Raw genomic sequence first — 23,420 nt, forward strand, 5'->3', positions numbered from 1 at the left:
TAAAGTCAGCCCCTTCCTTCAGTGCCCTGATGGGAAAGAAAAGCTATCGTCAGCTGCCACCACTGCCAATGGTAAAAGAGGGTGTCCCAGCATCTCAGGAGGGAAGCATTGGCTGATTTTGGACTGCCTCTTTCAAGATAAGGTTAGGGAAGGGAGAATTGAAAGGATCCTCTGCTTTGCTCACATCTCTAAGAGAGTTCTGGAAGGAAGTACTTACCAAGAGGGCACTGAGAAGGCAGTAAATATATCATGGCCATTATTATCTGATTACTACCTCATGTCATCTTGGATAGAAAACAAGAAGGATTTCTCTTTAAGAAGTTTTTTCAAATGTTTTAAATAAAAATCCTTTTTTAATAAAAATCCGATCTCTGGTTTTTGCTACTCTGAACTATTACTCACTGCATTATTGAAAAAAGAAAGAAGGATGGAAGGAGAGAGAGAAAGGGAAGGAGAGAGAAAATGAATGAAGCAAAGACGGAAGGAACAAAGGAAGGGGGAGAGAGAGGCAAAAAGAAAATCTATTATTCAAAGGGCTGAAAATATTTGACCAAAAATTCCATGAAAATGTTCACTGAATTAGACTTCTCCTTATTTAGTCTCCCTTTGTAAGTCATTTAATTGCTGTGGTATATTAAAAATCTTTAAAGAATTGAAAGCATTTTATGTATTTATTATAGTGAATACAGAATTTTGAACTAAAATTCATGATGCATCTATACATACAAGGAAAATTACAATATTTAAAAATCCCATCAAAGTTGAAGCCCTGAAATTGGTTTTCTGAAGGTAGTAGATTGGTCACTTATTCAAGAGGTCATGGATATATACAAGTCAAACAAATTGAACCCTTTCAAACTAGTCTCATTGACTTGATTATGTCACCCAGATAACATTTAAATGAAGCTCCAAAGACAAGAGAACTAGAGGATCTTTTTTGTAAATGTACCTTCTTCCATGATTTCCATAATCTTAAGGTTCACCAATTCAAGGTATAAGTTGAGAGAGATCATAAGCCCATTTTGCAGATGAGCAAAGTGAGGTACAGAGGTGTGGGGGGATGAACTGCTTTTAGTCATGGGTTTGTCCCTGCACCTCCTCTATGACTCTGCACCTTGCTCAAGCCTGTTTGTTTAGGGAGAGGCGAGCTTGCCACAGAAGAGGATGGTGTTGGTATGGCTGTGCCTTATGAAGAACAAGAACGGGTGGTTTGCCAGGAACTGAGCCCGAATGGGGAGTCTTTTCACAAGGAAGCTGTCCCCAGTGGCTGCTGCCGCCTCGGTGCCCTCTTCGTTGACATCCACATATGATTTGTGGATGACCTTTGATAAATACAGGCCATCAACCGGTGATATTCCAGAAAGATCTGCTTTGATCTCGTTGAAGATATCTGTCATGCCTAGAGAATTTAGCAGGGAATTTAGCTCATACTTGATTTCAAGCCTGAATCTGGGGATGTGTACTTCAACTTCCCTCTCCACCATGTTAGCAGAGCTGGTCCACTCGTAAAATGTCTTCGCGTTCAACTGCTTCTCTATCTGAGAGACAAAACACAGATGAGTCCGCATGAGCCAAACACATGCTCTCTGTATTAAATGCTGTCTGTTTTATAAGTCCCAGTGTGAATGATTCAATGTATTGCTTTCTTTCTTTTCTACTTTGAAAATGTGCTCCAGTCCCATCTGGAAAAAAGAAATAGAATCTCACACTCAGCCACGTCTTCCCTGTTCTACTATCTTTTATCCACGTTTTCTAAGTCAAGGTCTCAAATGTGTATCCTACAGTCTTCTGCTTTATTTCCCTCAGCATGTAGGCCTCACCTACACTCCCTCTCTGGCCTCTGGATTCCTTGCGTGTCCTGGGTGAATTCACCACTTCTTCTTGGTTCTCAAACCTGAAACATTTCGCCACACCTTCTATTATGAATTTGCGTCTCCTTTGGATTCTGTGACGCCAGCATCCCATGGCTCCGCTCTGCTTCAGGTCCCTCCACTCCTCCTCCACTATACCCCTGAAGCTCAGCTCTACACGCCCCTTCATGCCCCCACCTAGCCATGCAGCCTCACATCCCACTTGTCGTCCTCCCCCCAGTGCCATAATCTTGTGTAAGCTCTCCCCTTGGGCATTTGAAACCCTCCAGCCAGCCCTCCACACAGCTCCAAAATGGCATCTAAAACCCCATCATTCGACCATGAGAGTTGAAAACATTGGGCCCCCTTCTCTCCATCCTGACAATATACCATCAAATATAAAGTAAAGGTGGTTTTTCTTCCTAACTATCTTCTCCTTTCATCCTCTTCTTCCCTCATCCAAGTTACCATGACTTCATGATATAAATCTGCTTCAGGGCCTCAGGTCTCTAGGGCATTTGCATGTGCTTTCTGCTCTGGTTAGAACAACAGAGTACCCTTGTTCCACTTGCTCAAATTCCACTCACTCAACTTCCACTCTTCCAGTGAGGCATTGAGATTATCCTAGGAGCCATCCTGAGTTACTCATTCTCTACTCTCTCTACTTACTTGAGACTTTCAGCAGAGTTTATCATGGCACTTGTTACGTGATATTTGTAACTCTGTATTTTGAAACCACACATTTGTCTGTGTTCTAGAACCCACTAGAATTCTCAACATAGAGTAAACAATGTTTGGTACAGAATGAATAAATGAACAAATAAATGAATGTATCACAAGCTGATAAAGACCGCTTCTGAATGGCTTCCAAAATGCTATCTGCCTCCAAATAACTTCCCATGGCAGCCCGCCACAGGCAACCAGAGGTCCCCACCCCTCTGAATTGGCCACACCAGTATCACACCTGTTCTTGTGGCCATGGCCACGCTTCTCTTCCTAGAGATCCCAACGCATACATCCCAACTCAGGTGTTTCAAGAAGCCTTCCCTATCCCCCACCTGCTTTCCATACTGTTTAATCTCTAGCAGGCACTTCCTTCCTGACTTAGAAATCCCTGACTGTGGCCATCCCAGCTGTGGGCGTACCTCAGCTTCCCCGAGATCCCAGAAGCACAGCTGGTCTCCTAAGAAACTGTTTGTCACTCCAGCAGAAAACTGGGAAGTCCCAGCAAGGCCGGAGTAGAAGTGTAGTCACTCAGGTCAGCGGCTTGCCTGCTTCTGTGCTGAGCAGCGTTGGCAGCAGCCAGGGATAGGGGGTTAGACCCAAACTCCTGCCACCACCATATCCTGTTCTTAGTGGCTGTGACACTCACTTCCCCCACAAAACCAGGATGCTAATAAGAGTGGCTAGCTCAAGCATGTCATAACTGGGCTGGAAAAACTGCTCCTGAGAGGGAAGATGGCTTAATCAGATTTCTGTGGCCTAAGACCCTAAGTCGCATTCCAATTTCATTACTACGGAATGAGGTTTCCCAAGTGTCAAGTAACCAGTAGGTGTGGTACTTGTACAAGATGGCACTTTTGCCTCCTTGTGCCCTCTTTGGTGTAAGAATAAATTATTCCCCCAAAATACACTGTCCTGAAGGCAGGAACCAGGGTCCCCCTCCCTCTCACAGCCCCTGGGGCAATCCCACTGAACCCACAGTGTGACTGAATTAGGGAATGAGCACACTAATGTCACAGAGTACCCATATTTGGGGGGGGGGTGTTCAAGCACACATGCGTTCTCTGCACATTAGCATTCTTTACCTGTTCTAGACTGGCCGTGCCTACTGGAAGCAGAATAATCATGCTTAGTTTGTTGTTAACATAAGGCAGCTCGAGAACTTGCATCTGCGGTTCCTTTATGAAGGCTAATTTGTATGTTCCAGTTTGATACATCATTTCCACAAGCACACTTTTACCCTATTTTTTAAAAAGAGGATGTAATTAGGTAGAATAGTTACATATATGCATGTACATGCATATACACTGATTTTTTTTTTGCCTAACATGAGTATCTGCATTAACACTAAAGGCATAGATGGGGCGCCTGGGTGGCTCAGTCATTAAGCGTCTGTCTCCCGCTCAGGTCATGAATCCAGGGTCCTGGGATCCAGCCCCACACTGGGCTCCCTGTTCGGCAGGGAGCCTGCTTCTCCCTCTCTCACTCCCTCTGCTTGTGTTCCCTCTCTTGCTGTGTGTCTCTCTCTCTCAAATAAATAAATAAAATAAAATAAAATAAAATAAAATAAAAAACACTAAAGGCATGGGGAAAATATAAACAATAAAGTAACCCTTTATTACTTCCCTTTGCAAAGGTTGTTTTTTATTTTAAAATAAGCCATTGTTAGAGCCTAACTAGCTCAAATAATATATATAATTATCTATATATAAAATACATATGTATAGTAATATATATAATAACAATAATGTTTTCTCAAAACAAAGCCAACATTACCACCTAAAGTGATTTGTGTGGAAAAATGACATCATAGGATCATTTTCTTTTTTAATCCAATTGGAGACTGTCTAGGAGAAAAACAATATAGATAGTTCTATTGTGCTGAGATAACAACCACAGCATATGTGGAGAGAACGTGTGGATAGGGGAAGAGTGAGGAGAGAGCAGGCTCTCTTCTCTGCAGGATGGCTCCAGTGTCCAAAGGCTCCAGCTAGGTGCCCTGTGAGAAAGGTCACTGTCACCTCCATGAAAATAAAATTCATAAAAAACACAAAGAAACCTATGGAAACCTAAACCAGTATTTTCACTAAAATTTTCTAAATTGTCCTTAAGTGATTATTGCATTCTTTGGAAATTGTCATTAGTCTGAAAACAAAATACTTACCTCACTCAGCTGAAAAGGGCTTTTAATTGTCTCTCTTTCCTGAAACTTATTTTGCCATTGTCCTTTGAAATATATGGCGTTCACCAGGACCATTACACAAGAAGGGTCAATTGTTCCCTTTCCAAAGAGGTTTGTGACTTTTCCTTATAATAATAATAAAAAAAAACCCCAGATAATGTATTTGGATTTGAACTTGGGTTTATTAATAACAGAGTTGAACAGTGACTAGAAATTTGGAACCATTTCTTTTTTAAGGTTAGTTATAAATTTGAGATGCCAGGAGAACTACTTTATCTCCTGGCCATCAAGACTATCCTTGTCAAATGAAGTTTATGTCCAAGAATTGAATGTTTTGTCATTTCTAATCAGAAGATGGCATCTAGGGAGTAGTTAGTATATTAACTAATGATCAACTTGTCTTATACCTAGTTATACCCAATGCTTTTCTATACATTACTGCTTATTTAAAAATATTAATAATCTCTTATGGCTTCCTTCTAATATTTATCAGGCTTTATATTTGCCAACACCTCACCACACCTAAATATTTTAAGTATTCAAAACATCATTCTTACAATGTCCTAGCAATTAGTGCATTTCAAGTATATACCAAGACTTAAAGTAAATACATACCTGAAAATCAGAATTTATACAAAATATGCAATCAGATATACCAATTAGATTGAACTCCAAGTCTTCTTGGTGCACTCTGGTGCACTGCAATTTATAAAACCTTTTTGGAATATAATCTTACAATTGGAAACATAGGGACATCCAGAACATTAGACTCTAAGCTTAATTTTTCCACTACTGTTCTAAGTAAATTAACAGATCTGAAAAATCTGTAGACCTTTCCAAGCATTTTCCAACTTAATACAAAGAACTGAATAAATACATATTAACCTGGTCATCTATTACTAAGCTTGAATAACATCTATCAATCCATCAATCAAGAAAATACTGTTGAGAGTTTATCGCTGGTAAGTGAAATAGTAAGATACAAATATGTTAGAAATGTGGTCTTTATTCTCAGAAAAGTATTTATATCACTGACATGTTCTTCATAAATGCAATTAGCTCTAATACTTTAATGTTAATACTTTGTTATTTCATCCTAATTTTGTTACTCAATAAATCTAATTCTCTCCTATATCAAGGAATATGATTGTCTACATTCTTAAACCTCAGAAACTATTGGTACAATGAGGTGGTGGCACAACCACACAGAGACAGATTATTTCCAACATGGTAATTGGTACATCTCTAGTTGGATAGATATAGCCTAAGGACAGAAAGAACTGAAAAAAATATCTTAAGATACTGTTATATTTTATTAGTATTCTTGCTTTGAGACCATGCTTATGTTAAATGATGTGATTTTGCAATAATTTTGGTGACACTGGAATCTGGAATTTTTGACACAAGATAAAAGAGAAATATATATAAAAAGGGGGGCGTTAAGTAAAAATCCTATGAATCTGTATTTGAACTGGTCATATCAGTAAGAAATTATGCTGTATTTCATCTAAAAATATATATATAAAATCACTGAGAAGGCCTATAAACAATAACCAAGCCAGTTTCAATGAGTACTCTTGTACCCAGATTTATGGTCTCTAAGTATCATTACTCATTAAAATGATTCAGGATCCCCTTGAGAAGTAAGTAATTCTAGGTCAAGAGCAGGACATGAGCCTGGAACCCTGGTCAAGTTGGAAAGTGAGGAAGCAATCAAATTCTGCAGGGTAGTGTCAAAAGAACTTAGGAGCCAATATAAAGACATGACTCCTGACTAAAAAGGGCAAATAAATTGAAACATCTCAAAATGTTTAAAATTATGAATTCATAAGGATACTTAAAAAGAGAACTCAGTGGCTGGGGCACCTGGTGGTAGAGTTGGTTGAGCAACTGACTCCCGGTTTTGGTTTAAAGAACGATCTCAGGATTGTGAGATCAAGCCCCACATCAGGCTCTATGCTCAGTGCAGAGTCTGCTTAAGATTCTTTCCCCCTCTCCCCTACCTTCCCCCTCTTTCTCAAATAAATAAATAAGTCTTTAAAAAAAATAAAACTCTATCTTTGAAGGATGCTAGAAGGAATAAAAAGTAGTTTTGAAACTGGTATTAAAGAGAAAGAATTCAGCATTCTTTTTTTGTTTTTCTCATATGAACTGTACTTAGAATAACCAAATAATTTATGAGAAGAACTTTCTCATATAGAAATATTCCAGCTTATAAAGAAGGAATGCAAGAATTAGAATACTGCAACTTTATAACTCCTAATGAAATAACGGACCTAGGCAATTATCATCAAAGGCTACTAACATCATAAAAAAGGGAGTACACCCAGACATTATTTCTTTCCTGATGGAAACACAGCACCTCCAATGAAGCATATTTGTCAAAAGTAAAAAACAAACACATAAGCAAAAACCACTAGAATCTTAACAAGTTTCTAGGTCTAATTGCCAACTTATGAGAAATATAAAAATAGAGGAAATTATTAAATGACATTTCAAGGTGTAGTCATCATCTAGACTACTAGTCATCATCTAGTCATCATCTAGACTACAGGCAAATATTTGTTTCCTTCAGTGAATTTTCTGTAAGAAAAAAAAGGAGGGGAAATTAATAAAAGACCAAAAGAGAAATTATTAAAATATCAAAAAAGTTGTAAAGAGATGTCTTCAGGCAATAAGAATGCAGTTTATGACAGATCAATATCCTTGGCAAGAACTACAAGGAAAGCTGAATACATTTTTTTTTTTAATTCTACACTGGGTTGTTTCTGAAGCAACTGCTAATCATAAGTAATGGAGATGCAAAAACCTGAGCAGAAAGTGACTAAAACAGACAGAGAAACTGAGTAAAACCGTCCACATCATGAGAAAGTTGGGAAGACCAAAAATAGAGTGCAAAGAAGTAGGAAACCAATACAAAAGGGGTAAAGAGCCCAGAGACAGGAGAAGCATGAGCAGGTGAGCTCAACAGAGGGTTCTGGACAATTTTTCCCGCAAAGTATAATGAAGTTTCAAAAGTTGTCCCAAGCCTAGATAAGAAGAAACACAACAGAAAGTGAACCAAGAATTTAAGATCTACTTTAGTCTCTCAGTGCTAGAGAAAAAATAATTGAAGGTCAGAACCTGATAAGGTGGACGAAGTGTTTCGTAATACAGAAAGGACTGATCCCCTGAGAAGATACAGCAGTTTAATATCTATGCACCTAATAACACAGCTTCAAAACATGCACAGCAAAACTGCACATAACTAAACAGAGAAACAGAAAAATCCACAATCATAGTGGAAGATTTTAATACATCTTTTTCAGTAAATGATTTTAAAAAAAAAAGCAGACAAAAAATTAAGCAAGGCTATGCAAACACAGGCATCAAAATTAACAAAGTTGGCCTGATAAAATTAAATATGGATGCCTGGGTGGCTCAGTTGGTTAAGCCGCTGCCTTCAGCTCAGGTCATGATCCCGGGTTCCTGGGATCGAGTCTTGCATCAGGCTCCTTGCTCAGTAGGGAGCCTGCTTCTCTCTCTGCTTCTGCCTGCCATTCTGCCTACTTGTGCACACACTCTCTCTTTCTCTCTCTCTGACAAATAAATAAATAAAATCTTTTTAATAAATAAATTAATTAATTAATTAATTAAATATCTCTCCCAATAAGTAAAGAATAGACATTATCTTTAAGTGCACATGAAAATTTTACCAAAATCAGAACATGTTTTGCTGTAAAAAGTCTCAATAAATTTCAAATAATTGAACTATTATGGTCTTTGACTATAAAAGAACAGAACTAAAAATTAATAACTAAAAAACAACTAGAAAATTTCCAAATTTTTGGAAATAGAGCACCTTTAAATAACCCATGATTCAGAGAAGAAACCTCAATGAAAATTAGAAAATATTTTGAACTGAATAATAATGGAAATAAAATAAATGAAAAATTGTGAGATGGAGTTAAAGTGACACCTTAAAGGAAATCCATTGTCTCAAATATGTACATTAAAAAAGGAAGACCTGAAAAATCAATTGTTCATCTCAAGAAACTAGAAAAAGAATAGCAACTTAATACCAAGATAGTAAAAAGAAGGAAATAAATGATAATCACAAATATTAATGTAATAAAAAATCTATATTAGAGAAAATAGAAATCAATTCTTTGAAAAGACTAAAAAACTATAAATCTATAATAAGGCTAATTAAGAAAAAAAAAAGAAAAAATGCACGTTTAGATTTCCAGGAATAAAAGATAACATTACATATCCAAAAGTCATAAAGAAGATAATATAAGGCTATTATGAGCAATTTTATGATAATACAGATGAAAATTTAGATAAAATGGACATATTTTTTGAAAGAAAATTCAAAAACTTACACAAGAAGAAAAAAGAAAATATAAGTAGACCTCTATATGCTAGAGAAACCAAATCTCTAAATTTTCCCACATAGAAAACACCAGGCAGGGGGCACCTGGGTGGCTCAGTGGGTTGAGCCTCTGCCTTCAGCTCAGGTCATTATCTCAGGGTCCTGGGATCGAGTCCCACATCGGGCTCTCTGCTCTGCGGGGAGCCTGCTTCCTCCTCTCTCTCTCTCTGCTTGCCTCTCTGCCCACTTGTGATCTCTCTCTGTCAAATAATAAAATAAAATCTTTAAAAAACAAAAACAAAAACAAAAACAAACAAACAAAAAAAAACCCACCAGGCACAGAGGGTCACCAGTGAATTCTTCCAAATATTTAAAGGAGAAAAATGCACACTAACCTCACATAAACTCTTTCTTGGAAATTAGAAAAAGAGCAGAAACATTTGCCAACTAGTTTCATGAAGTGAGTATAACTTTGTACCTGAACTGACAAGAATATTTCAATAAACAAAAACTAAGTTCAAATTCTTTCATGAGCACAGATGTAAAATTTCTAAGGAAAATATTAAGAAATCAAACTCAGTGATATACAAAAAGTACAATATACCATGACCAAGTTTGGTTTATCTTAGGACTAAAAGTTTGGTTTAACACTAAAAAAATCTATTAATGTAATGCACTAAATTAGCATAATAAAGGAGAATCATAGCTCAATAGATATAGAAAAGGCTTTAATATAATATGGTTAGTCACTTGTCTCAAAAATTCTTAGAAAAACAGAAATAAAAAGAAACTTCCCTAATCTGAAAAAAATGTTCACAAAAATATCTGCAACAGGGGTACCTGGGTGGCTCAGTGAGCCTCTGCCTTTAGCTCAGGTTGTGATCCCATGGTCCTGAGATAGAGCCCCGCATCGGGCTCTCTGCTCTGTGGGAAGCCTGCTTCCCCCTCCCTCTCTGCCTGCCTCTCTGCCTACTTGTGATCTCTGTCTGTCCAATAAATAAATAAAATCTTTTTTAAAAAATCTGCAACAAACATTACACTTAAATATATATTATTAAAACCATCCAGTAACAAGATATAAATCCAGAGACAAGATAAAATATAAGGATGCCTAGTATTAGTACTTCTATTCAACAGCAGGCACTAGCCAGTAAGAAAAGAAAAGAAGAAAGGTTGAAGAGGAAATGATTGTATTTATAGAAAATCTAAAATAATATATAAACTAGAATTAAGATAATTCAGCAAAGTTAATATACAAAAGTAAATTATATATTTCTACATCAACAACAAATAAAATTTGAAATAATTGATACTAGTTAAAATTTAGTAAACACTTCAAATATCTGAAAACCATTTGTCAAAATACATATAAGACATTAACATAGAGAAATACAGAAAGTCATTGAAAAAAAATTAAAGAGGACCTAAATAAACAGAAGTAAACTTCATGGAAATGGATTGGAAGCTGAATATTATAAAGACGCCCATTCTCTCCAAATCTATAGATTCAATATATATCATTCCAAATAAAATTTCAACTAGTATGTTTAACAAAAGTTGATAAGTTGATTTTAAAAGGTGTATGGATTCCATTTATGGTGAAATCATATGATATTTGCCTTTCTCAGTCTGACTTTTATTTAAAAGAAAAAAAGATGGTTTCTGGAATCTGTCCTGAAAGAGGTAAGGGGAAAAGTGCGAGGGTATAGCTGTTAGATTGGCTTTAGGTAATAAATCTTGCAACTGAGTGATGGGTCAATAAGGATTCGTTATAGTATTCTCTCTACTTGTTTTTCTTTAAATCTTTCCTTAACTAGATATTTTTAAATAATGAAATGGACACATCTTTAAATCTCAACATTTAACCTGCCAATTTTTTTTAAAAATTGATAATTAGAAGGTTTATTTTTAAATCGTGAAAGGTAGATTTAAATTTAACTAAATTTAATTGCAGAATGTACAACACTTCTGTGAAGTAGAAATAGTGTTCTCATTCTCAGAGTCACTGAGTTAGCTCCCAGTTAGGACAAAGGATTGTAAAGGATATTTACAAATATTCCAAAATACTCCATTTCCTCCATTCTTGTCCTGCTTAGGTTGGGTCCAGGACTTCACTCAGCTTCCTTGTTAGCGCTGACTCAAGCAGCCTATCAAAACAGTGCAAATAAAGTTTGGAGACACATGTGGGACTTATTCTTACCATTAGTTTTACTTTCAACCCAAGCATTAATAGTTTTCCTCGTTTCTTCTGGAGACTGTTCAAAATCAACGGTTTGTGGTATGGCTTGATAGAGTTTCTTAGAACAACTTAAATATTGCTGTAAAAGAAAGAGCAATCACAGAAAAAAACAGTGTAAGGGAAGCCAAAGTCTACTGCTCTGTGTTTTCTAAAATATACAACACAGAGACAAAAGCAGTTCGTGTATGTAAGTCTGCAAGAAAGCGGAATCCATATGTACTTATTCTTAATAAAACAAATGGATTTAAACAAATCAAAAAGCTTTCCAAAAGGAATGTTCAGAAATGTTTGGTTGTTTCTTCTGTCATATCATTGACATTTTTCATTCTAAAACACTCAAAGCACAATGGCAAGTTGCAGTTCACTCTCACTACTCTGATCTCTCAGAGTGATTACCCAAGTAAGGACCAGAGTGAGTACATTTTGCTTGTTTGAGGTCTAAGGGGAAGCCAGGTCTCCCCATGGCATGTGTGAGTATGTATCTGTAATTCTTCCCTGACCTTGCTTCTTGGGCAACTTTGGTGGTTTGGGGGGAAATAAAACTTTTATGTGATATTTCACAACTTTAAATGAGAGTTTGGCAAAACCATTTCACTGAAACTCTAAGTCAGCTCAAATTTAATCTCTTAAAGATGAATGTCACGCGGCTCTTCCTGCTCTTTACTTATTTTATGGTGTGATAGTTAGAGGATGCCGAGACAGCATTGGCCCAGCATTCCATATGAACATACCTGATGCAACACCATTGCCTTTGTCCCATAGAGTCTGTTGGCCATGCTGAGGGTATAGTTAGAGTCTGGCTGGTTGATTTGAGAGAATAAGACTCCAAACTCTGAATGAATCCTTCCAGCTTGGCTGCACTGAAGCATCAGTAAACAAAGAATGGAGTATTAAGTTGCTTGATTTCCTGCCATCAGAGGGTTATACATATGTGAAAACAGTAAGTAGAGAGCAAGATGACTGCCTCTGAATAAAAGCGTAGAGAATACTGACAAACAAGGAGTTGGAGAATTGAAGTCATGTTCCTTCTCTAGATTTCCTCTAGCACCATAATCTCAGCACGCTGTGACCTTACTCACAGATTGTATGCAGAATTGTAAGCTATTGCAAAACACATAAGCACTTGCTGGCCCCAGTGGGTTAGTCCAAAAGCACCAGTTTTCATAAAGAGATCCCAATGGGTCTTCACTGAATGGACCTTACTCACCCATCACAGGAGCAATTCTGTTAGACCTACAGCTCTGATGCATCTGAACTCAAGGACGTTATAGGACATCCCTAAAGAAAGGACATTCCCTAAAGAAAAGTTTCCCAAACTACGAGCTTCAATTCCTCACAAGTGGAGCTCTGTGAAGCAAGTATTCTGTGAACCTGTATGCATTTACGTGTTTTCTCAATCACGATCAAACACAACCATCTTCATATGTGAATTCTATACAATTTCGCTTTCAAAAGGAATTCTCCTACTAGAAAAGAGCAGGTATCATGGTCCCAGGCAATGTAGGCTGGGCAACATCAGGCCCTGTTTTCCTGGGGACTAACTATAAGGTAAAGCATCAGTATCCTTTCTCAGTGCCCCCACTGAAAAAAATCTACCACTCCATAGATGAAGCTGGCAGACTCAATCCCATATGGAGATATATGGCACAGCCCATAAAAGAACAGAAAGTTGGAGCAAGGATGACAGTAAATGGTATGATAAAATCTGGGGGACTTTATCAGCGTTATTATCATTGTTATCATTATGTAAACTCTATAGGCCATAGCGATTATCGGGAAGATCAAAGGAGTGGATCAAGGGAGACACGGCTAAGTCCCTTAAGGGCCAAAGAGAGGCTGTTACTCAACCCCTGCGCTCTAATCTCTTGGTGCTCTTGTGTTAAAGAGCATCCGACAGCACAGCCATGATATTATCATACCTTAGCTGAGTCCCTGAACTCTGGTTTTAATGACTCTGAAGTATGATCAAAGTGAAGCACCTAGAAGAGAAAAACAGGGATCGACAGGCATCAAAAGCAACATACAGTCTCTAAAAGTGAATATTTACAAGCGTCTGTTCCTCCGTTTCAGATAAAGACCAACAGTAACAGCTAACATTTAGTCATATTCTTGGGGCTGAACTCAGCCTTCACGTCTTACTGAGCCCTCTCGATAGCTTTATACGTAGACAGGATCACCCCCGTTTCACACTTGGGAAAACGAGCTCGAGAGATATTCCCTGACAACCATCTGCCAGTCTTCAGGGACGGAGCTGTTGTCCACGAGGCTCTTCTGCCCCCTCCCACCAGTCTCAGGCCATTCACTATGACAGTGACCATCTGGGGTTCATGTAAAACATTACATGGTGTCCCTGTACAATACCTATTTTGAGAGCAAGAAAATCATGAAATTGCATCAAAATATGGAGTAAAGAAATAAAGGGCAAACAATAATACGGTATGTGAGTACTCTAGGAGTAGTTAGTGATGTTTATCTAGATTTTCCATAGCAATTAAAAATATATAAATGGAAAAAATCACTGCGTATCAGCCTATGTAACCTGAAAAATCACCCCTTTTCTCTTAGTCTCTCAGTTTCCCCCCCTGTAAAAGGGAGATAATAAGCCCTACCTGCTACACAGGGCTCCTATGAGCTTCAACTGTACTCATGAATATTTTTAAAAACTTGAGAGCTTTTAAAGTGTCATTAAGGTTTATGTACCTCACATATGTTCTCTGTCATATATAAATCTTGAAAAAGTAAACTGCAGAAATGAATGCATGAGAGCACCAAAGGGAAGGGACTGTGTTATATGTGTTATGATATTTGTATTATCACTATTGCATTATTTAAGCTATTATTCATTTTAAGAAATACAATTTTCCCAAACATTTCTCCTTTCACAAGACGGCAGAATTTCCTTGCTATAAAGATGTGAGCATCTGGCTGACACACAGGGGTACACAGAAGACCTCTAGGCTACAGGGAAATCTTAGCTGTGTTCCATACCTTTTCCATCTGCTCTGCACTGTTTCCTCTGGCACCAAGGAGGACCATACTTAGAGCATAGAGCAGGCTCAGTGGTGAAAAGAAGATGTTATCTCCTACGTTGTTACTGTTCAGCTCTTTGAACACATCAAGGCAAAATTCAACATTTGCTGTGCTGAGGGAATCCATTTTATGCCCAGCACTATCTGAGAACAGATGGGAGAAAAACATCCAAGAATATTACTTGGAAATACAGATAATCTCTGGGGTTCAGTTACTTAATTTCATGAATTTAAGAGTCTGGGCACACTGTTTCATGAAAAATTACATATTCTAGTTTTCGAGAAATCTGTAAATGACAGAGGTGGGGATTAGTTGCAGATTCTAATGAATAAAGATTCTGTTCCTTTCAACCAGTAGTTCAAAGCTGTCTCACTATAATTTGTGTACATTTAAAATTGTTTGCCACAAAAGAGCAGAAGGAATTCGGTTTTTGTGTTCTTACCATCCATACCATCAGACTCCCCCTCATCCTGGAATTTGCACAGAAAAATTCTCAAGCTCGGACACCTGGGTGGCTCAGTTGGTTAAGCATCTGTCTTCAGCTTGGGTCATGATCTCGGGGTCCTGGGATTGAGCCCTGAATCAGGCTCCCTGCTCAGCAGAGAGTCTGCTTCTCCCTCTCCTTCTGCCTCTGTCCCCCACTCGTGTGCTCTCTCGCTCTCTCTCTCTCAAATAAATGTTAAAAATAAAAGAAGAAAATTTTCAAGTTACACAAGCTCAGCCAAATAAAATGCTGTCCCACTAGACTGCCTACCTTCACAGCCTCATAGGAGGAGAACACTTTTCTATTTCCAGATACCTTCAAATTCTCCCTAGATGGCTCAGTAAAAAAATTGAATGCCTGCTGTTCAGCCCTTCCCTTCCCTTCTTCTTTGCTAAGAAAACAAAGATCTCATGAAGCAACTTCCACTTAGCCATGTACTTCAGAGAAGGCTTCACACCTTCATGCCTGCTCCATGCCCCAGGAGCAAGACTTGACTGGCTAAAGCCAATTGAGATAATTCTCTATCCCACATTAGTGACTAATTAGGTACAGACTTTGTGTTATAAGAAGAAATTGTGAGGTTCTAATGTACAGCATGGTGACTACAGTTAATAATACAGTAATGTATAGTACAAAGTTGCTGTGAGTAGATCTTAAGCATTCTGACTAAAGGAAAAGAAAAAAAAACAGTTAACTATGTAAGGTGATGGATGTAATCTTGGGAAACATTCCACAATGTTGATGTGTATGAAATCATTACATTGTACCCTTTAAATATATAATATTTTCAATTACTCCTCACTCACGTTTGGGGGGAAATAAATAGAATTTTAAAGATCTGAAGGTGCCATGATTTTTGCCAATAAGGACAAAAGTCACTGCAGAGCTTCTAGAAGAGGCCTCCCTTTGATAAAAGATTCACAGGGGGAAGCCAGCCCTCTCTTTCTCAGAGCTGTTTTGTCTTCACATGACTACTGTCATGACAGCTATTGTGTGACTGTGACATAGCCAGCCCAAGAGGGTAAGTCAGATGGCAGAGAGGAAAGGAGGACAGAACTGAGTAGACGGATTAACTGAGTAGACAGATTAACTGGTCCTGGATCTGTACTGCCGTGGATTTCTTGTCGTGTGAGATGATGTTTCCTTATACTTTAACTCGTTTTGACTGAGTGTTCTGTTACTTGCAGGATTTCTTTCAGGATTTCTTTATACACCATGTCTGCTAGAACCAAGTAGCCTACCTACCTCACACTCACACATTTCTAGCCCAGCCTACATTTCTTCCCTCATTTAGTCCCCCAGCGATATGGGGCGACTTCATTCCTCTTCCTCTCATCTTCTAGATTATAGCTGTGCACTCTTGTAGAACACAAGTCTAGGCCTATATTCTCCAGGCTATTATGATAGACAGCCGGGCTGTGACCGCCACCTGGTATGTTTATTTTAGTTACTAACTTGCCTTGTTTTCAGAGAGTACATATCCGAGCTGAGCTCACTGGAAGTGTGTTCTCTGGGGTGTGACACTGTTGGGTTACTGATTTAGGCGTTAGTGTCACACCTGTCCCTAAAACATAGGGCTTTGCACCTTATTAGCCAAACAAAGCCAAGGCCTAGGGTGAAGGCCTCAGATCCGGAGCTGGGAGGGGAGTGCACAGCTCAGCACTTCTCAGGCAGAGAGAGACTGAAAGGAAACATGTCACTCATGGACTTTCAAAATAATAACCCACCAAATTTATATGGCAAAAATGGTGATGACACATCCCTATAATTGAAGTTGGTTCTCCTAAAATAATCATTAAGGACTAGACGCTAACTATTCCATTCATCAGACCACCCGGCATAGTATAACAGAGCCTAGAAGTTATATTATAACAAGCCTGGACTGTACTTTTCTTTGCTCCCGACAGTTTTTTTTTTTAAAGGTACATAACACAAAAGTTTTACTAATCTTATTTAATGAAAATACTAGCATATACCTTTAACAGGACTCTGTTCTTCAAGTTAATTGTAATAGAGTTCTCTGTAACAGGTCTAATAATAATAACATCCTTGAAAGTTCTTTATTTTGTTGCTTTAATAAGAAACTGATTTTGGTCCAATAATGAAGCATGTCCAAACCTTACTCTCTTCATACTGCATTCTGCATTTCAGTATATAGAGTTAGCTAATGGAGTCAGGATCTAGAATGCAATTTCAGATTCAGAAGTAAATGTAAACTTTATTCTTCTTAAATCTATGTCACATTGTCATTATAAAAAGCCTGCCTTTATAGAAGAGTTAAGTAGCCCTACAGTTAGGGAGGCACCTAGGGAAAGGATGCGGGGATATACTGATAGACCACCCATGTGAGCCATGCCCTCTTACATTATTTTTTTTATTTTTTAAAGATTTTTTAAAAATTATTTTTGCGAAAGAGAGAGAGAGCACAAGCAGGGGGAGGGGGCAGAGGGAGAAGCAGACTCACCACTGAGCAGGGAGCCTGATGCAGACTTGACCCCAGGACCCCGAGATCATGACCTGAGCTGAAGGCATTCCCCCAACCAACTGAGCCACCCAGGCACCCTATGCACTCTTCTATTATTAATCTGTTTGCTTCTTTCTTCTTTTTTAACCACAAGCATAGAGGACTGAAGTAATCATATCCCTTGGTTTTCTTGGCACAGCCATCATTGGGCCATAATTCTCTTCTTTGCTTATTGACTTCAACCCAATTCATTTCCTTTCTCCTCCATCTCCGCAGACGACACTTATCATTTGTTTAAAGCATGTTCTTTTATTTACATGTGTCCTTAAAAATGCTTCCTTATTTTATGCATTTTTCATTTTCAAAATGAGCTTACATTAAATAATTTATTTTTCACTGAGTACTACATTTTTAAGACTCATCCAGGTTACTCTGGAAACATCCTCTGTTGCTTGTAAGTACTGTGTTTTTGTGCTTCCACATTTTGCCTATCCACTCCCCAGAGGCAGACACCCAAATGGCCTCCTCCTCTACACCATCAGCAAAAGAGCTATGATGGGCATCAATACACACACCCCTTTACACACCTGTGTGAGATTACTTTGTAAAGGAAATGACTGAATTGCAGATTTCGTGTATGTGCCAAGCACTGCATACATTATTCAGAATGTAAGTCCTACAAGATGGATCATGTTACCCCAGTTTTGAAGACAAGACAATGAGGGTTTAGGAATTCACACACTGTAAGTGGGGGAGCCAGGATTTGAACACCAGCCCCTCTGTTCTGAAACCCATGCTCTTTCCACTTGCCATTGGATACTACTCAGATAACAAGCTTTAGTTTAGGTAAAATGGTTTTATTTTTATGGCATCACCATTATTATCCCTATTTTATAAGGATAGCATCTTACCAGAAAAATTAAGAAACTTAGCCTAAGATACAAGGTATCAATAGGTTTACTCTAATAGTTAATGGTTATTAAAATATGGTATTATTTTCCTCACTTCGCAATGAGATCTTCTAGTTCTTCGAGCATTTAATTCATAGCACCAAGAAGAAAAGATTTAGGTTTAGGTTTTTCTCAAAAATCACTGGGAATATATACTATGAATTAATGCATGACCTTTGGTATTTGGCACATTTATTTGCAAGACAGAGTTTTCACTGTCATTAACCTAACTCTTAAGAGCTCTACTTTCATCATCCATTTTCCGAAATTTCACCCTTCTGGCTGTTAGCACAACAGAGTATCCACGTTAATCTTGTGTTCAGTGGATTTTATGCAATAACCTTAATTGACTGTTTCCTCTAGATCTGAGTGGTTGTCTTTGTGAGACACTGACGCACAAATGTGTGGATGAATATACAGATTCTTATTAACTGAATAGGTTAGTCTTCCTCACTAGACTTAGCATTCTTGAGGGTAGGGAAAACCTACCTGTGAAATGATCCATGTCTTGCACAATCATGCAATAATGGATATGCATTAGAGAAATCAACAGTATAAATATTTTACAATTTCTAGTCTAATTTCTAGTCTAATTTATGCAGTTGGTTTAAGAAAAGAGGACACCATGAAAGACGTAAGTCCCAAGTCACACAGAGCCCTACTGCAGATGCACAAACCCATGGAAGAACTTTGAAGTGAGCTCCCAAAGAAGGAAGGAATGGCAGAAAATTTTTTTAGTGTACACTTCTGTCTGCTTTCAGACAGAGAAAAATCCCTCCCAAGCAAAAGGAATGTGTCATCTGGAAGCTCTTATGGGAGAAAAACAGTAAAAGGATGCCCAAGGCTGCAGCCCTTCCAGGTTAAGAAGGAGGATTTCTAGAAGAAAGAAGAACTATTCAGGAAATGTGAGGAAGAAACATATCTTAAAAGGGGATACTGTCACTAAATATTGCAAGAGAACAGAACATTGTAAGGCATTCTTTCCAACAGGTCAAGTTATTAATAAGGCCACTCCAATGCAGTTAAAATCTTCTAAGGAACTAAGAAAAGTTTCATCACACAGAGGCCAGAGCCATGTGTAACGAGCTCTGCTCTGAATAAGGGTTATTAGTAAGTAGAAAACATCAACAGAGATCTATTCTGCTAAACAAATAAGAGGCTTGAAATTAAGTCAGCCTGCCTCAAGGATTTAAAAAATGCACACCATCAATGTTAATGTATTAACAAACATGTTAATGTATTCATCAAGATATCAGCAAAAGCCACACTCAATCAAAGAATAATCTTCATGCTCATTTGGTTCATTACACACCTGTCCAACTGCCGTATTCTACTACTCTTATCTGCTCCTCTAAGACAACAAGCATAGCTAAAATAATGAAGTACAGAAATACTTCTCTTTACCTTTTTTGCTTTCCAGAGTGCAGTGGACAATTTGGCAGGTGTGATGTGAGTTGTGTCCCTGAAGAGGAAATATAAAGGCTTCACTTTTGCCCCTCCCTTTCCATTGTGTCCTTAGTGATTCAGCTCTACATCCGCCTGGCAGAAAGGACAGCCCTGAGACGGAACTCCCTCTAAAGGCCACCCAGAGCTGCTCTGCATCCAGGAGACTCTTGGGATGGCCAGCGCTTTCTGGAGAAGTGCCCAATTCTTCCCTGCTAATGAGGACACATTTACAAACCTAATCTCTATTCAAGAAAATAAGCTGTCTTTCTAAAAAGAGTAACTGGGAAACATTCAAGTTGGCAACACCATATTCAAAATTCCAAAGATTGCTGTTTCAGTATGGATGGCAGAGAGTGATTCAACAGGAAAGATCCCAGCTGTGAAAGAAACACTCTAGCCATGATGGATGCTTCCTGGCCTGAGGCCCATTCACCCCAAGACTTTCTGAGCTCTCTTACATGGAGTATGTTTTTGTAAGGAGCTTCTGCTCACAGGTAATTCCTATCCCATAAAAAGGATTTAACAATGAGCTCAAACGGGACTTATTCTGTGGTTTCAGTTTAAAAGCTTGGTAGGAGCAGCAAGCCACCCCTACCTAAAGTGAGTTCAGTGGTATGATTCAGCACCATGCAAGAAAGATTATAGATTAGGGGTAGACATTAAAGCTAGAGACAAAAAAAATGTTTGGGCTGTGCAGTAGCCACAATCAGCACTATGAGACAAGCCTAGTTTCCCAGAGGCTATCCTTGCCCATGTAATAGAGCCCAGCCTCCCCAGGGGGATACGATTGCCCAGACATAAACTATGATGGCAGACACTACACTGCACTTATGACAACAGAAAGTCCTTTTGGCCAGTGATTTTTCTTCATATTGTAGGTGTGCAGTATGTTCTCTTCTAGTCAAAACTCAACCATTCTAGGGATACCTGGCTGGCTCAGTTAGAACATGAGACTTGATCCCAAGGTGGTGAGTTCGAGCCTGACAATGGGTGTAGAGATCACTTAAAAAAAGAAATCTTAAACACACACACACACACACACACACACACACCCATCAACTACTGTGAAAAACACAAGAACCAGAGGAAGTATATTTAAAATTATGGCCCTAATATCCATTATGCCCATAAGAGTCACATAAAAACAATTGTATATATACAACTAATCATACAGAACTAAGAAGAGTGCTAAATCTGTCCAGTCATTTTTGGGGGGTTTTGGGGGGCTTTTTGGTTTTTTGCTCAGAGCAAGTACTTTCCAATGTGAGCTCCTTCTGACTGGGGGCTTCCATCGCTTAGAAGTCTTGTATCCATGGTTAGAATTAATCCTCTACTTTGTCAGCTTATTTTCATCTCTTTTCAGAGCTAGTAAAAAAAAGGACTAATTTTCTTAGCTTTTTTGCTATCTAAGAATTGAACTGATTAAAGAAGATCTTTTTCACCCTTAGTCTATATGGAAACCCTGTTATTTTCCCCACTAGAAAAGTTCTTACACTCCATTCAATTTTTCCTTCCAGGAGGAAGGACACCCAGTAACATAACACTCTTTGCCTCTCCTTACTCTCTCTCATCCCCTCCTCCTTCCCCAGTGTCTCAGCCTGGAGTCTCTGAAAACAGAGCCATAGACAAAGTCTTGCAGGTCTGGAATCAATGAATGAAATGATCTCAAGGAAGAGAAGAGAAAAGTGGTACAGGAAAAGAGGGAAAGCTAATACAATGAGGTAGACACTGGTACCTGATTCCATGAACCTTCTAAAATGTATCTTAGAACTGTCCACACAGAGGAAAAACGAGGGAAGCATCTACTCTACCAGCCTTCACCCGCCCTGGTCAAAGGTGACTTCGTGCATGCAAACTCAGGTTGTACTTGTACACATGTCAAGTATGACTATTCCTGCCAAAGCATCAGAAAAGCCCTGGAACTAGAAGCAAGACGGGAACAAGGTATTTCCAGGTTGCAATGTACAAAGGCATTCAAACCCCGTGCAGAACTGACAGGCTCACTAGCAGCTGGATTAGGAAGTGGGGTGACAGCATGTAAAGTGGCCACAACAGGTGTCCAACACATCTAATCCATGATACTGCCTGTGGGTTGGTTTAGGAGAAAAGCTGCCAGTTTCCTTATGGGGGTGCTAGCTATCCAAAGGAAGTGTACACTCTGGTCTTCTCCTCCTACCCCAGGTTCTTCTTGGGGCAGTGTCCCACATTGAGGGTCCAGTAATTTCTATGATTAGGTTGTACGTCTGTCTAATTCTTCAGGCCAGAATTAGAATCCATTGCTGGCTCATATCTAATCCTGTCTTTCAACCTATCTTGACCTGTAATAAATATTTTATTCTCCATCTGCCTGAATTCTTCAACTTTCTCTCAATATTTCTCAGGACTCGGGTGAAGTAAGAGTGCTATTTATTGGACCTCTTAGCCTAGGACAGTTAGCCTGGGCTGGAGAGCAGAGTACATACTAGATTTCGGTCCCCAACTACTCCCTCACTTTGGGCAGGCCATCTTGATGATGGCCTCCATCAGAAGTTAAAGGAAATTTTCAAGAAAGAACCTGGAGGTAACCAAGAGGGCATAAGTGATCTTAATGGAAGTTGCCTTAATGGTGTTTTAAGGGAAGAATCTAGGCTACAATGCATCACAGAACATACTAGAAAAGAACACAACCTTGAAGAGAAGCTGTGACATAAGAATGCTAGAAGAAGCAAAGTTGCAGAACTTTTTATTTGTGACGTTAGCCTATTCCAACAAGGGGAAAACAATGAATGATAAATATTTAAACCTTCCCAGAGGAAAGAGGTTAAAAGAGCAGTTGAGCCAGTACCAGATCTGTGGTCTCAAGAGAGATAACGAATGAAGGGTGAATGTGAGTACAAGACAAAGAAGTAGAAGATTTGCTGTGGAATCTGAATGAACTAGGTCCTGGTGAGACTGAGTCAGTTGTTCTTGGGAGCTGAGCGTGGAAGCAAGGGTAGGGACAACTTTGGGACCGTCTGCTCTATGTTATGGGAGATGGAAAGGGATGGAGAATGTTGACTTCTGGAATTTTCACTTGCATTATGCCATCCCCCTTCATCGGGTAGCCAAATTTAGCAAGTAAAAATACAGGATACCAATTATATGAATAATTTTACAGTATAAATATTTCCCAAATATTATATGGAACAAATTTATACTATGTATAGCACATATTTCCACTAAAGAAATCATTATCTGAAATTCAAATTTAACTGGGTGTTCTGTATTTTATCTGGCCCCACCTCTTTGGCATTTTCCTGAGACACTATAGTAAATATATACACTTACTGGCATTTACTTGAACTAGACACAGAATTAAGAAAAGTCCATAAGGCAGCTTGAAGCAGATCTGGATACTAAAGTTATGTACTGAAGGAAAGAAAAAGAAAGAAAAATGGGCGAGTGGCTATTGTTAGAGAAAAGAGAGAAAAGTCGTTAAGAAAAGCAACACAGGGGCGCCTGAGTGGCTCAGTGGGTTAAGGCCTCTGCCTTCAGCTCGGGTCATGGTCCCAGGGTCCTGGGATCGAGCCCCGCATCGGGCTCTCTGCTCAGCAGGGAGCCTGCTTCACTTCTTCTCTCTCTGCCTGCCTCTCTGCCTACTGTGATCTCTGTCTGTCAAATAAATAAATAAAATCTTTAAAAAAAAAAAAAAAAGAAAAGCAAACAAAGAGATATAAGGC

General features: G+C 38.7%; 1 protein-coding gene across 4 annotated transcripts in view; it reads right to left on the minus strand.

Moving 5' to 3' along the window:
* Window positions 1-444: 444 nt before the first annotated feature.
* The window catches only part of LOC111154236 (serpin B11-like), a 103,259-nt gene continuing 80,283 nt past the window's right edge, over window positions 445-23,420 (minus strand). For 3 of the 4 annotated variants that reach the window (XM_022513715.1, XM_022513718.1, XM_022513716.1), the window contains one exon: window positions 445-1,538. In XM_022513715.1, the coding sequence (XP_022369423.1) occupies window positions 1,134-1,538 (405 nt within the window). In that variant the 3' untranslated portion in view covers window positions 445-1,133. Of the gene's footprint in view, window positions 1,539-3,658; window positions 3,815-4,737; window positions 4,881-11,309; window positions 11,428-12,079; window positions 12,209-13,267; window positions 13,328-14,336; window positions 14,522-19,680; window positions 19,943-23,420 lie in introns of those variants that run through there. The other variant, XM_022513717.1, reaches the window with a different exon arrangement.

The sequence above is a fragment of the Enhydra lutris genome, unplaced genomic scaffold (genome assembly GCF_002288905.1).
Source record: "Enhydra lutris kenyoni isolate GAN:26980312 unplaced genomic scaffold, ASM228890v2 scaffoldscaffold36, whole genome shotgun sequence".
Taxonomy (NCBI): Eukaryota; Metazoa; Chordata; class Mammalia; order Carnivora; family Mustelidae; genus Enhydra; species Enhydra lutris.